Below are 13915 nucleotides of genomic sequence, written 5' to 3' on the forward strand. Positions count from 1 at the left end.
AGAACACTGGCTCAAATGGAGTCAAACTATTAGGGGAGGTTCTAGAACACTGGCTCAAATGGAGTCCAAACTATTAGGGAGGTTCTAGAACACTGGCTCAAATGGAGTCCAAACTATTAGGGGAGGTTCTAGAACACTGGCTCAAATGGAGTCCAAACTATTAGGGAGGTTCTAGAACACTGGCTCAAATGGAGTCCAAACTATTAGGGGAGGTTCTAGAACACTGGCTCAAATGGAGTCCAAACTGTTAGGGAGGTTCTAGAACACTGGCTCAAATGGAGTCCAAACTATTAGGGAGGTTCTAGAACACTGGCTCAAATGGAGTCCAAACTATTAGGGGAGGTTCTAGAACACTGGCTCAAATGGAGTCCAAACTATTAGGGGAGGTTCTAGAACACTGGCTCAAATGGAGTCCAAACTGTTAGGGGAGTGTGTGTGTCAAACAGCTTCAAATCAACGCCTTGTTTGGACATTACAGACTAGTGGATAATCGAACAGTGACATGTTGTTGTTGTTGTTGCTGTGGCCACATTTCAGTATTAATAGTGTTGTATTTATTAGTGCACACCATAGCAAAAATGTTTTGCAACGACAAAGCAATTGCTTTTCTTAAAATCGGGCAAGTTCAGGGGTGTATTCATTATGGCAAAATTATGTTTCAATCGTTTTGCAACAGAAACGGTTTACTCCAAACGGGAAAACGCTTTCAACGGAGAAAGAAAACAAAAACCTAGAGTTTCTATTGGACAATTCAGGGAGGTCCCTCCCCCGTTTCAATCCGTTTGGTTCTTAAGGAGGTAAAAAAATGGTTTCCGTTGCTAAAATGTAATGAATAAACCACCTGTCTTTTCCTGTACATTATCTTCCGTTTGGTGCCTAATGAATATGACCCAAGTTTCTGTCACAGCAATACGAGTGTATTCAGAACACTGGCCTAAAAGCTCATTATTGTCCACAGGAAATTAGAATAGCCCCAAAAAGGTAAATTACAGCATATATGACCTACAACACTGAGTAGCTTTAAATAAAAAACAGATCGTTCACATTATATATCAGTGTCAAATCATATCTGGTCATTTGATAGTTACAGGCTGTTATAACTAGTCTGCCGTGGTTGTACCTGTAACTAGTCTGCCGTGGCTTTGTACCTGTAACTAGTCTGCCATGGTTGTACCTGTAACTAGTCTGCCGTGGTTGTACCTGTAACTAGTCTGCCGTGGTTGTACCTGTAACTAGTCTGCCGTGGTTGTACCTGTAACTAGTCTGCCATGGTTGTACCTGTAACTAGTCTGCCATGGTTGTACCTGTAACTAGTCTGCCGTGGTTGTACCTGTAACTAGTCTGCCGTGGTTGTTGTAACTAGTCTGCCATGGTTGTACCTGTAACTAGTCTGCCATGGTTGTACCTGTAACTAGTCTGCCATGGTTGTACCTGTAACTAGTCTGCCGTGGTTGTACCTGTAACTAGTCTGCCATGGTTGTACCTGTAACTAGTCTGCCGTGGTTGTACCTGTAACTAGTCTGCCATGGTTGTACCTGTAACTAGTCTGCCGTGGTTGTACCTGTAACTAGTCTCATGGTTGTACCTGTAACTAGTCTGCAATGGTTGTACCTGTAACTAGTCTGCCATGGTTGTACCTGTAACTAGTCTGCCGTGGTTGTACCTGTAACTAGTCTGCCATGGTTGTACCTGTAACTAGTCTGCCGTGGTTGTACCTGTAACTAGTCTGCCATGGTTGTACCTGTAACTAGTCTGCCATGGTTGTACCTGTAACTAGTCTGCCGTGGTTGTACCTGTAACTAGTCTGCCATGGTTGTACCTGTAACTAGTCTGCCGTGGCTGTACCTGTAACTAGTCTGCCATGGTTGTACCTGTAACTAGTCTGCCGTGGTTGTACCTGTAACTAGTCTGCCATGGTTGTACCTGTAACTAGTCTGCAATGGTTGTACCTGTAACTAGTCTATGGTTGTACCTAGTCTGCCAATGCAACTAGTCTGCCATGGTTGTACCTGTAACTAGTCTGCCGTGGTTGTACCTGTAACTAGTCTGCCGTGGTTGTACCTGTAACTAGTCTGCCGTGGTTGTACCTGTAACTAGTCTGCCATGGTTGTACCTGTAACTAGTCTGCCATGGTTGTACCTGTAACTAGTCTGCCATGGTTGTACCTGTAACTAGTCTGCCATGGTTGTACCTGTAACTAGTCTGCCATGGTTGTACCTGTAACTAGTCTGCCGTGGTTGTACCTGTAACTAGTCTGCCGTGGTTGTACCTGTAACTAGTCTGCAATGGTTGTACCTGTAACTAGTCTGCCGTGGTTGTACCTGTAACTAGTCTGCAATGGTTGTACCTGTAACTAGTCTGCATGGTTGTACCTGTAACTAGTCTGCCATGGTTGTACCTGTAACTAGTCTGCCATGGTTGTACCTGTAACTAGTCTGCCATGGTTGTACCTGTAACTAGTTGTACCTGTAACTAGTCTGCAATGGTTGTACCTGTAACTAGTCTGCAATGGTTGTACCTGTAACTAGTCTGCCATGGTTGTACCTGTAACTAGTCTGCCATGGTTGTACCTGTAACTAGTTGTACCTGTAACTAGTCTGCAATGGTTGTACCTGTAACTAGTCTGCCATGGTTGTACCTGTAACTAGTCTGCCATGGTTGTACCTGTAACTAGTCTGCAATGGTTGTACCTGTAACTAGTCTGCAATGGTTGTACCTGTAACTAGTTGTACCTGTAACTAGTCTGCCATGGTTGTACCTGTAACTAGTCTGCCATGGTTGTACCTGTAACTAGTCTGCCATGGTTGTACCTGTAACTAGTCTGCCATGGTTGTACCTGTAACTAGTTGTACCTGTAACTAGTTGTACCTGTAACTAGTCTGCCATGGTTGTACCTGTAACTAGTCTGCCATGGTTGTACCTGTAACTAGTTGTACCTGTAACTAGTCTGCCATGGTTGTACCTGTAACTAGTCTGCCATGGTTGTACCTGTAACTAGTTGTACCTGTAACTAGTCTGCCGTGGTTGTACCTGTAACTAGTTGTACCTGTAACTAGTCTGCCGTGGTTGTACCTGTAACTAGTCTGCCATGGTTGTACCTGTAACTAGTTGTACCTGTAACTAGTTGTACCTGTAACTAGTCTGCCATGGTTGTACCTGTAACTAGTCATGTACCTGTAACTAGTTGTACCTGTAACTAGTTGTACCTGTAACTAGTCTGCCATGGTTGTACCTGTAACTAGTCTGCCATGGATTTGTACCTGTAACTAGTTGTACCTGTAACTAGTCTGCCGTGGTTGTACCTGTAACTAGTTGTACCTGTAACTAGTCTGCCGTGGTTGTACCTGTAACTAGTCTGCCATGGTTGTACCTGTAACTAGTCTGCCGTGGATTTGTACCTGTAACTAGTCTGCCGTGGTTGTACCTGTAACTAGTCTGCCGTGGTTGTACCTGTAACTAGTCTGCCATGGTTGTACCTGTAACTAGTCTGCCGTGGTTGTACCTGTAACTAGTTGTACCTGTAACTAGTCTGCCGTGGTTGTACCTGTAACTAGTTGTACCTGTAACTAGTCTGCCATGGTTGTACCTGCTGCTGTTGCAATATGGATGTCTGACTGTGTTCAAATAGGCCGTTATCCACAGGGCTCCGTGCCAAAAGGAGCGCAAAATACAACAATAAGACAATAATACAATAGATATAATATAATAATATAATTTATAATAATACTAATATACAAAACATTAAGAACACCTGCTCTTTCCATGACACAGACTGACCAGGTGAATCCAGGTGAAAGATATGATCCCTTATTGATGCCACCTGTTAAATCCACTTCAATCAGTGTAGATAAAGGGGGAGGAGACGGGTTAAAGATAAAGGGGAGGAGTCAGGTTAAAGATAAAGGGGAGGAGTCAGGTTAAAGATAAAGGGGAGGAGTCAGGTTAAAGATAAAGGGGAGGAGTCAGGTTAAAGATAAAGGGGAGGAGTCAGGTTAAAGATAAAGGGGAGGAGTCAGGTTAAGCCTCGAGACATTTGACACATGGATCGTGTATGTGTGCCATTCAGAGGGGGTGAATGGGCAAGACAAACTATTTGAAGTGCCCCTTGAACGGGGTTATGGTAGTAGACGCCAGGCGCACCGGTTTGAGTGTGTCAAGAACTGCAACGGCGCTGGGGTTTTTTCCACACTGAACAGTTTCCCCGTGCATCAAGAATGGCCCTGAACGAAGAAGAACATCCAGCCCAATGGCTGTTCTGAGGTAAAGGAGGGAGGAGGGGCAGCAACTCAATATCAGTGTGTTTGTAATGTTTGTAACTCAGTGTATATATTATTATTATAATACGATATATTATACTATTCTTACAGAACTCCTGATAAAAACGTAATGCCTTAAAATAAATGTAAATGTAAGTTGTTTAATAGGGACTTTGTCCATCGTTTTACTGTACAGAAACCGACAGTACATTATGTGTATACTAGTACTATATAGTACATCAAATCTGTACTATGCAGTAGATTTGTTACTTGGTTTAAGCATATTCCTCTTCGGGAGGGGGCTTCTGAACACGCGAAGTGACATCACAATAAATGCTCATCATGTATTGGTTCAGTCCAGTGACTGACTTCCCAAATGAACCCATAAGAAAACAGGATATTTTTAATGTTTATTTTTGTATATCCACTATGTGGAACCAAGGAGTTTATACACAAGTTAATTGTTTCTATCTAACAGTATATAGCACATAGCTCGGATAAACCTGCTCTGAGATGTACACACTACGAAGCAGGATCAATGAGTTAGCCAGCTAACTGAATGGGCACGGTCTAGATGACTCAACAAAAACACATATCGAACCGTGAGATTTCTTCACGAACGAGACAATCAATAGTTATATCTTGTTAATCAAAGTTAGCTGGCTAATTAAATTGATCCTGTTTTGTAGTAGATCCCTGAAGGTTAAACCAGGCTATAAAAAAAATCGGTTCTGCCTCACTTTGTAAGAAAACTAAGCTGGTCATTGGTTCTATCAGTGGAATATTGTAACGAGTTGAAGAGAGCAACATGACATCATGATTATTGCAGAACAACTTGAAGTAAAGAGAATGAAAAATAAAAAATAAAAGAAAATATGGATTTGGTATCATCCATTTAGATTTTACCAGATTAATCTGATTCCGTAGTAATTGCTAGTATTCTGTTCAACCACAATACGCCTAAAAATATCAATAAAAACATTGATCAAGTCTTACAGTAATTAAGACTCATTTTTACGCGTCCTCCCTATTACAGTACTGAGCCCTATGGGCCCCGCCCAAAAGTAGTGCACTAAACAGGGAATAGGACTCCACGTAGGACACAAACGTTTTGCGCAGTCGGTCTGTTCCGTCCTGACTGAGCCGCGATATGTTTTCTGTACATGTCACCATAGTAACCCACCAGGTTCAACAGTAATATAATAATAATAATATATGCCATTTAGCTGACGCTTTTATCCAAAGCGACTTACAGTCATGTGTGCATACATTCTACGTATGGGTGGTCCCGGGAATCGAACCCACTACCCTGGCGTTACAAGCGCCATGCTCTACCAACTGAGCCACAGAAGGACCAACAGCACTCCAGGTGGCAGTTGGGACACTGTTGTCGTTGTAACAATGCTCCATAAATCATCAACACTGTTTACAATATATACCTCTACATGATGCAGCATCACGCTAGTCTCAATATTCACATCGTAATTGAAGACAATCCCTAAACCCATCTGAAGCCATCTAAAACCGGAACACAGGTTACAGAGTTGGCAGAAAGGAGAAAACCTTCCTACATCCTACAAAGATTATTATTATTTTTCCTAAATAAAATTAAATGTTCAAACCAACCAACAGACAGTGAATCAACCTTCTGTACAGTGATGTAAACACCAACATAAAGAGGCTTATCTTGAGATGAGGGTCACTAGAGGAGCTAGAACACAGAGAAGGGCCAGTCAGTCAGGGCAGGGGTCAGTCAGATGAGGGTCAGAGAGACGGGCCAGTCAGAGCAGGGGTCAGGGTCAGAGACGGGCCAGTCAGAGCAGGGGTCAGGGTCAGAGAGACAGGCCAGTCAGAGCAGGGGGGGTCAGGGTCAGAGCAGGGGGGTCAGGGTCAGAGCAGGGGTCAGGGTCAGAGACAGGGCCAGTCAGAGCCAGTCAGAGCAGGGGTCAGGGTCAGAGCAGGGGGTCAGGGTCAGAGCAGGGGGGGTCAGGGTCAGGGGAGCAGGGGGTCAGGGTCAGAGCAGGGGGTCAGGGTCAGAGCAGGGGTCAGGGTCAGAGCAGGGGTCAGGGTCAGAGAGACGGGTCAGTCAGAGCAGGGGTCAGGGTCAGAGCAGGGGGTCAGGGTCAGAGAAGGGGGTCAGGGTCAGAGCAGGGTCAGGGTCAGAGAAGGGGTCAGGGTCAGAGAGACGGGTCAGTCAGAGCAGGGGTCAGGGTCAGAGCAGGGGTCAGGGTCAGAGAGACAGGCCAGTCAGAGCAGGGGTCAGGGTCAGAGCAGGGGTCAGGGTCAGAGAGACAGGCCAGTCAGAGCAGGGGTCAGGGTCAGAGCAGGGGTCAGGGTCAGAGAGACGGGTCAGTCAGAGCAGGGGTCAGGGTCAGAGCAGGGGGTCAGGGTCAGAGAGACGGGTCAGTCAGAGCAGGGGTCAGGGTCAGAGCAGGGGTCAGGGTCAGAGAGACGGGTCAGTTAGAGCAGGGGGTCAGGGTCACAGAGACGGAGTCAGGGCCAGGGGTCAGAGCAGGGTCAGGGTCACAGAGACGGGCCAGTCAGAGCTGGGGTCAGGGTCAGAGCAGGGGTCAGGGGTCAGAGAGACGGGCCAGTCAGAGCAGGGGTCAGGGTCAGAGAGGGGGTCAGGGCCAGAGACGGGTCAGAGCAGGGGGTCAGGGTCAGGGTCAGAGCAGGGGGTCAGGGTCAGAGAGAGGGGGTCAGGGTCAGAGCAGGGGGTCAGGGTCAGAGACGGGCCAGTCAGAGCAGGGGTCAGTGTCAGAGACGGGCCAGTCAGAGCAGGGGTCAGGGTCAGAGATGGGCCAGTCAGGCAGGGGTCAGGTCAGAGAGACGGGCCAGTCAGAGCAGGGGGCAGTCAGAGCAGGGGTCAGTGTCAGAGAGACGGGCCAGTCAGAGCAGGGGCAGTCAGGCAGTCAGAGCAGGGGCAGGGTCAGAGACGGGGCAGGGCCAGTCAGAGACAGGGTCAGGGTCAGGGACAGAGACGGGCCAGTCAGAGCAGGGTCAGGGTCAGAGACGGGGTCAGGGTCAGAGCAGGGGTCACAGGCCAGTCAGAGCAGGGGCCAGGGTCAGAGACAGGCCAGTCAGGCCAGGGTCAGAGCAGCCAGGGTCAGAGAAGGGCCAGGGTCACAGAGCAGGCCAGTCAGAGCAGGGGCCAGTCAGAGCAGGGGGCCAGGGTCACAGAGACAGGCCAGTCAGAGACGGGTCAGGGTCAGAGACGGGCCAGGGTCACAGAGAAGGGCCAGGGTCAGAGACGGGGTCAGGGTCAGAGACGGGCCAGTCAGAGCAGGGGTCACAGAGACGGGCCAGGGTCACGGGCCAGGGCAGAAGGGCCAGTCAGAGCAGGGGCCAGGGTCAGACGGGCCAGTTTGAGCAGGGCCAGGGTCAGCGGGCAGGGGGCCAGGGTCACGGGTCAGAGACAGGCCAGTCAGAGACAGGGGCCAGGGTCACAGAGACGGGGCAGGCCAGGGTCACAGAGAAGGGTCAGTTAGACAGGGTCAGGGTCAAAGAGAAGGGCCAGTCAGAGCAGGGGCCAGGGTCACAGAGACGGGCACGGGTCAGTTAGAGCAGGGGTCAGGGTCACAGAGACGGGTCAGTTAGAGCAGGGGTCAGGGTCACAGAGACGGGACCAGTCAGAGCAGGGGTCAGTGTAGAGCAGGGGGCCAGGGTCACAGAGACGGCCCAGTCAGAGCAGGGGTCAGGGTCACAGAGACGGGTCAGTTAGAGCAGGGTCAGGGTCACAGAGACAGGCCAGTTAGAGCAGGGTCAGGGTCACAGAGACGGGTCAGTTAGAGCAGGGCCAGGGTCACAGAGACGGGTCAGTTAGAGCAGGGGGCCAGGGTCACATTCAGGAGGCAAACGTTGTGGAACGTTGTGGATAGAAATGTTAAGAAAAGAGTTGACATGATTCTACACATTTCAGAGAGACGTATTTGTTCTACATATTTATATCTGAAGGTTCAACAGCGTTGTGCCCCCTGCTGAACGCGTCCATAGTAACAGGAGGAGAGGCCTGGGGGAAACTACAGGTCACAGACCAAAAGTTCAAGGGTCAAGCTCTCCCTCTACCGAAGAACACGGTCCCACAGAGTCCTAGCCGCGAAAGGAAGCTGAGGCTGCACAATTACAGAATCTTTCCCAAAGTTCCTAGGTTTTCCCAGAAATCCCTCATTCCAATTAAACTTCTAACCAGCCTATTGAAAAACCTGTGAACTCTGGGACAATTTTGGGAATTTGCAACCAAAGTTGTGGGACACAAAACAGGGTAGAGGTTGGGCTGTCATATCCACTTCATATCTGCTTCCTGGGGTCATCCTCCTCTCCACTAGGGGCTCTGGACTGCCTTCTGCCTTCAGTTATGTTAGGGCGGCTCCATTAGGGCTCAGTCTGGAGCCGCAGTCCCACTACAGTCGCTCAGGGCAGAACAGGCCAGAAGACAGAGGGACAGTATCCACATTCCATGATCCATCCAGCCACAGTTGCTTCTTCTTTGTTTTGTTTTTAAATGTCGAAACAAGTAGTTAATTGATTATTAAAGTTTTCAGACCAACTTAAAAATAACCATGCCTAAAAATAAATACCATTTCCCCCCAAAAAGGCTATTTTACATTTTGCAAATCCAGAGTTTTTGTTGCTGAACAAATAAAAAGGAAAGCAGAGAGTGTTTAGTTCAGTTTGTTACAGTGGCCGTCGTCATGGTGTCGTCACGGTGACCACATTCCTTTTCTTTCTTTTTTTTACACAGGGTTGGAACCACCAAGAGACCTCCGGAGACCGTCGGGACAGAGTAGTGGGAGACCAGAGCAGGCGGAACAGTGTGTGTGTGTGTGTGTGTGTGTGTGTGTGATGCTGACAGACATTTCTCCTCCTCCTCTTCTTCATCTTCTCATATTAGGCTGCTTATTGTGACGAAGCCTCTAGGGCACAGAGACGACTAGGGGTGCAGGCAGAACAGGCAAAGGATTATGGGAAGGAAAGATCCCTCCTTCACAGTCAGCGCGAGATCAATAGTTGGAAGGGAGAGTTACCAGTCCTTTAGTAGACACATTCTCTCTCTCTCTCTGTGTGTGTGTGTTGTATGTGTTGTATTGTGTGGTGTGTGTGTTGTATTGTGTTGTGTGTGTGTGTGTTGTATTTGTTGTTGTGTGTGTGTGTGTTGTATTGTGTGTGTGTGTGTGTTGTATTGTGTGTGTGTGTGTTGTGTGTATGTGTATTGTGTGTGTATTGTGTATTGTGTATGTGTATGTGTGTGTGTGTGTGTATTGTGTATGTGTATGTGTGTGTGTGTGTTGTATTGTGTGTGTATGTGTGTGTGTGTGTATTGTGTATGTGTATGTGTGTGTGTGTGTATGTTATTGTGTGTGTGTGTTGTGTGTGTGTGTGTGTGTGTGTGTGTGTGTGTGTGTGTGTGTGTGTGTGTGTGTGTGTGTGTGTGTGTGTGTGTGTGTGTGTGTGTGTGTGTGTGTGTGTGTATGTGTGTGTGTGTGTATGTATGTGTATGTGTGTGTGTATGTGTATGTGTATTATGTGTGTGTGTTGTATTGTGTGTGTGTGTGTGTGTGTGTGTGTGTGTGTGTGTGTGTGTGTGTGTGTGTGTGTGTGTGTGTGTGTGTGTATGTGTGTGTGTGTGTGTGTGTGTGTGTGTATGTGTATGTGTTGTGTGTGTGTGTGTGTGTGTGTGTGTGTGTGTGTGTGTGTGTGTGTGTGTGTGTGTGTGTGTTGTGTGTGTATGTGTGTGTGTGTGTGTGTGTGTGTGTGTGTGTGTGTGTGTGTGTGTGTGTGTGTATGTGTATGTGTATTATGTGTGTGTGTTGTGTGTGTGTGTGTGTGTGTGTGTGTGTGTGTGTGTGTGTGTGTGTGTGTGTGTGTGTGTGTGTGTGTGTGTGTGTGTGTGTGTGTGTGTGTGTGTGTGTGTGTGTGTGTGTGGACAATGTAATGTGTTCAGGACTTTAAGGTTAGTGGTCTATCCATGTCTTTTAAAGCTGTGTCAGTCCGTTTCAGCACTGTAGCTTAATTCACTAGGTCAGTGCATCCATCCAGTCGGTGAAATTAAACTTTAGTTTCTGCCATCTCAGTCTCTGCTCCTCTCTCCCCGTCCTCCGTCTCCACCCTGACAACCGTCTCCGGCGTCTCCTGACGTCAGTGCCGCACCTCGTTCGCGAGGAGACTGTCCTCGCCGCTCTGGGAGAAAAAGGAGAATACTTTATTGTCCAATCACTTGCAGAGAAAGAGAAACGTATCTTTATGCTCACAACAACACGAGGACACACACACACGAGGAGTTGGAAGTTAAGCTCCACCCCCCGGGAGAAATGACAAGAATTGAAGCTCCTTGCTCAAAGGGCACGTCGGCAGGCTACCTGGAAGTCGGCCTCATTGAGGCTGTTCCCCACTTGGATGATCTCCTCGTCCTGCGAACCCTCGCTGACCCCGCTTCCAGCCGAACCCAGCTCGTCTAAACTGGGGTCCTGGAGGACTGAGGCAATGTACATCTGCTGTTGTTGGGAAAGAAGAAGAAGAAGAGAGAGGGATAGAAAGGAGGAGAAAGGTCAGTGTGAGAGATGGAGGGAGAGGTCGTCTAGGCCGAGGAAACGGTACTTACTGCTGACTTATTGGAGGGAGAGGTCGTCTAGGCCGAGGTGTACTTACTGCTGACTTATTGGAGGGAGAGGTCATCTAGGCCGAGGAAACGGTACTTACTGCTGACTTATTGGAGGAGAGGACGTCTAGGCCGAGGAAACGGTACTTACCTGCTGACTTATTGGAGGGAGAGGTCGTCTAGGCCGAGGAAACGGTACTTACTGCTGACTTATTGGAGGGAGAGGTCGTCTAGGCCGAGGAAACGGTACTTACTGCTGACTTATTGGAGGGAGAGGTCGTCTAGACCGAGGAAACGGTACTTACTGCTGACTTATTGGAGGGAGAGGACGTCTAGGCCGAGGAAACGGTACTTACTGCTGACTTATTGGAGGAGAGGTCGTCTAGGCCGAGGAAACGGTACTTGCTGACTTATTGGAGGGAGAGGTCGTCTAGGCCGAGGAAACGGTACTTACTGCTGACTTATTGGAGGGAGAGGACGTCTAGGCCGAGGAAACGCTACTACTGCTGACTTATTGGAGGGAGAGGTCGTCTAGGCCGAGGAAACGTACTTACTGCTGACTTATTGGAGGGAGAGGTCGTCTAGGCCGAGGGAAACGGTACTTACTGCTGACTTATTGGAGGGAGAGGTCGTCTAGGCCGAGGGAAACGGTACTTACTGCTGACTTATTGGAGGGAGAGGACGTCTAGGCCGAGAAACGGTACTTTACTGCTGACTTATTGGAGTGGAGAGGTCGTCTAGGCTGAGGAAACGCTACTTACTGCTGACTTATTGGAGGGAGAGGTCGTCTAGGCCGAGGAAACGGTACTTACTGCTGACTTATTGGAGGGAGAGGACGTCTAGGCCGAGGAAACTACTTACTGCTGACTTATTGGAGGGAGAGGTCGTCTAGGCCGAGGAAACTACTTACTGCTGACTTATTGGAGGGAGAGGTCGTCTAGGCCGAGGAAACGGTACTTACTGCTGACTTATTGGAGGGAGAGGTCGTCTAGGCCGAGGAAACGCTACTTACTGCTGACTTATTGGAGGGAGAGGTCGTCTAGGCCTGACTTATTGGAGGGAAACTAGGCTGGGAAACTTACTGCTGACTTATTGGAGGGAGAGGACGTCTAGGCTGAGGAAACGGTACTTACTGCTGACTTATTGGAGGGAGAGGTCGTCTAGGCCGAGGAAACGGTACTTACTGCTGACTTATTGGAGGGAGAGGTCGTCTAGGCCGAGGAAACGGTACTTACTGCTGACTTATTGGAGGGAGAGGTCATCTAGGCCGAGGAAACGGTACTTACTGCTGACTTATTGGAGGGAGAGGTCGTCTAGGCCGAGGAAACGGTACTTACTGCTGACTTATTGGAGGGAGAGGTCGTCTAGGCCGAGGAAACGGTACCTGCTGACTTATTGGAGGAGAGGTCGTCTAGGCTGAGGAAACGGTACTTACTGCTGACTTATTGGAGGGAGAGGTCGTCTAGGCCGAGGAAACGTGTACTTACTGCTGACTTATTGGAGGAGAAAGGCCGAGAGCGGTACTTACTGCTGACTTATTGGAGGGAGAGGTCGTCTAGGCCGAGGAAACGGTACTTACTGCTGACTTATTGGAGGGAGAGGTCGTCTAGGCCGAGGAAACGGTACTTACTGCTGACTTATTGGAGGGAGAGGTCGTCTAGGCCGAGGAAACGCTACTTACTGCTGACTTATTGGAGGGAGAGGTCGTCTAGGCCAGGAGAACGGTACTTACTGCTGACTTATTGAGGGAGGTCGTCTAGGCCGAGGAAACGGTACTTACTGCTGACTTATTGGAGGGAGAGGTCGTCTAGGCGAGGAAACGGTACTTACTGCTGACTTATTGAGGGAGAGGACGTCTAGGCCGAGGAAACGGTACTTACTGCTGACTTATTGAGGGAGAGGTCGTCTAGGCCGAGGAAACGGTACTTACTGCTGACTTATTGGAGGGGAGAGAGGGAAACGTCTGACTTATTGGAGGGAGAGGTCGCTAGGCCGAGGAAACGGTACTTACTGCTGACTTATTGGAGGGAGAGGACGTCTAGGCCGAGGAAACGCTACTTACTGCTGACTTATTGGAGGAGAGGTCGTCTAGGCCCGAGGAAACGCTACTTACTGCTGACTTATTGGAGGGAGAGGACGTCTAGGCCGAGGTACTTACTGCTGACTTATTGGAGGGAGAGGTCGTCTAGACCGAGGAAACGCTACTTACTGCTGACTTATTGGAGGGAGAGGTCGTCTAGGCCGAGGAAACGCTACTTACTGCTGACTTATTGGAGGGAGAGGGCGTCTAGGCTGAGGAAACGCTACTTACTGCTGACTTATTGAGGGAGAGGACGTCTAGGCCGAGGAAACGGTACTTACTGCTGACTTATTGGAGGGAGAGGACGTCTAGGCCGAGGAAACGCTACTTACTGCTGACTTATTGGAGGGAGAGGTCGTCTAGGCCGAGGAAACGGTACTTACTGCTGACTTATTGGAGGGAGAGGACGTCTAGGCTGAGAAACGGTACTTACTGCTGACTTATTGGAGGGAGAGGTCGTCTAGGAGGCTACTGCTGACTTATTGGAGGAGAGGTCGTCTAGGCTGAGGAAAGGTACTGCTGACTTATTGGAGGAGAGGTCATCTAGGCCGAGGAAACGGTACTTACTGCTGACTTATTGGAGGGAGAGGTCGTCTAGGCTGAGGAAACGGTACTTACTGCTGACTTATTGGAGGGAGAGGTCGTCTAGGCCGAGGAAACGGTACTTACTGCTGACTTATTGGAGGGAGAGGTCGTCTAGGCTGAGGAAACGGTACTTACTGCTGACTTATTGGAGGGAGAGGACGTCTAGGCCGAGGAAACGGTACTTACTGCTGACTTATTGGAGGGAGAGGTCGTCTAGGCCGAGGAAACGGTACTTACTGCTGACTTATTGAGGGAGAGGTCATCTAGGCCGAGGAAACGGTACTTACTGCTGACTTATTGGAGGGAGAGGACGTCTAGGCCGAGGAAACGGTACTTACTGCTGACTTATTGGAGGGAGAGGTCGTCTAGGCCGAGGAAACGGTACTTACTGCTGACTTA

At 48.9% G+C, this 13915-nt stretch overlaps 1 protein-coding gene and 1 long non-coding RNA gene across 7 annotated transcripts in view; one reads left to right on the forward strand and one right to left on the reverse strand.

The window, feature by feature from the left end:
- Window positions 1-6870, forward strand: part of LOC127915321 (uncharacterized) — a 48914-nt gene extending 42044 nt beyond the window's left edge. Inside the window, exon 3 of the long non-coding RNA XR_008090992.1 lies at window positions 6831-6870. This is a non-coding gene — a long non-coding RNA (uncharacterized LOC127915321). The remainder of the gene's footprint in view (window positions 1-6830) is intronic.
- The window catches only part of LOC127915300 (CSC1-like protein 2), a 174249-nt gene that overhangs the window by 37739 nt on the left and 122595 nt on the right, over window positions 1-13915 (reverse strand). The window contains exons 24-25 of one of the 6 annotated variants that reach the window (XM_052495191.1): window positions 10613-10747; window positions 10169-10433 (exon numbers count right to left, since the gene is read on the reverse strand). The exons of 4 other annotated variants lie outside the window; for them this stretch is intronic. In XM_052495191.1, coding sequence (XP_052351151.1) covers window positions 10392-10433; window positions 10613-10747 — 177 coding nt within the window. In that variant the 3' untranslated portion in view covers window positions 10169-10391. Of the gene's footprint in view, window positions 1-10168; window positions 10434-10612; window positions 10748-13915 lie in introns of those variants that run through there. One more of the 6 variants, XM_052495196.1, reaches the window with a different exon arrangement.

This window comes from Oncorhynchus keta, chromosome 3, assembly GCF_023373465.1.
Source record: "Oncorhynchus keta strain PuntledgeMale-10-30-2019 chromosome 3, Oket_V2, whole genome shotgun sequence".
Lineage (NCBI taxonomy): Eukaryota > Metazoa > Chordata > Actinopteri > Salmoniformes > Salmonidae > Oncorhynchus > Oncorhynchus keta.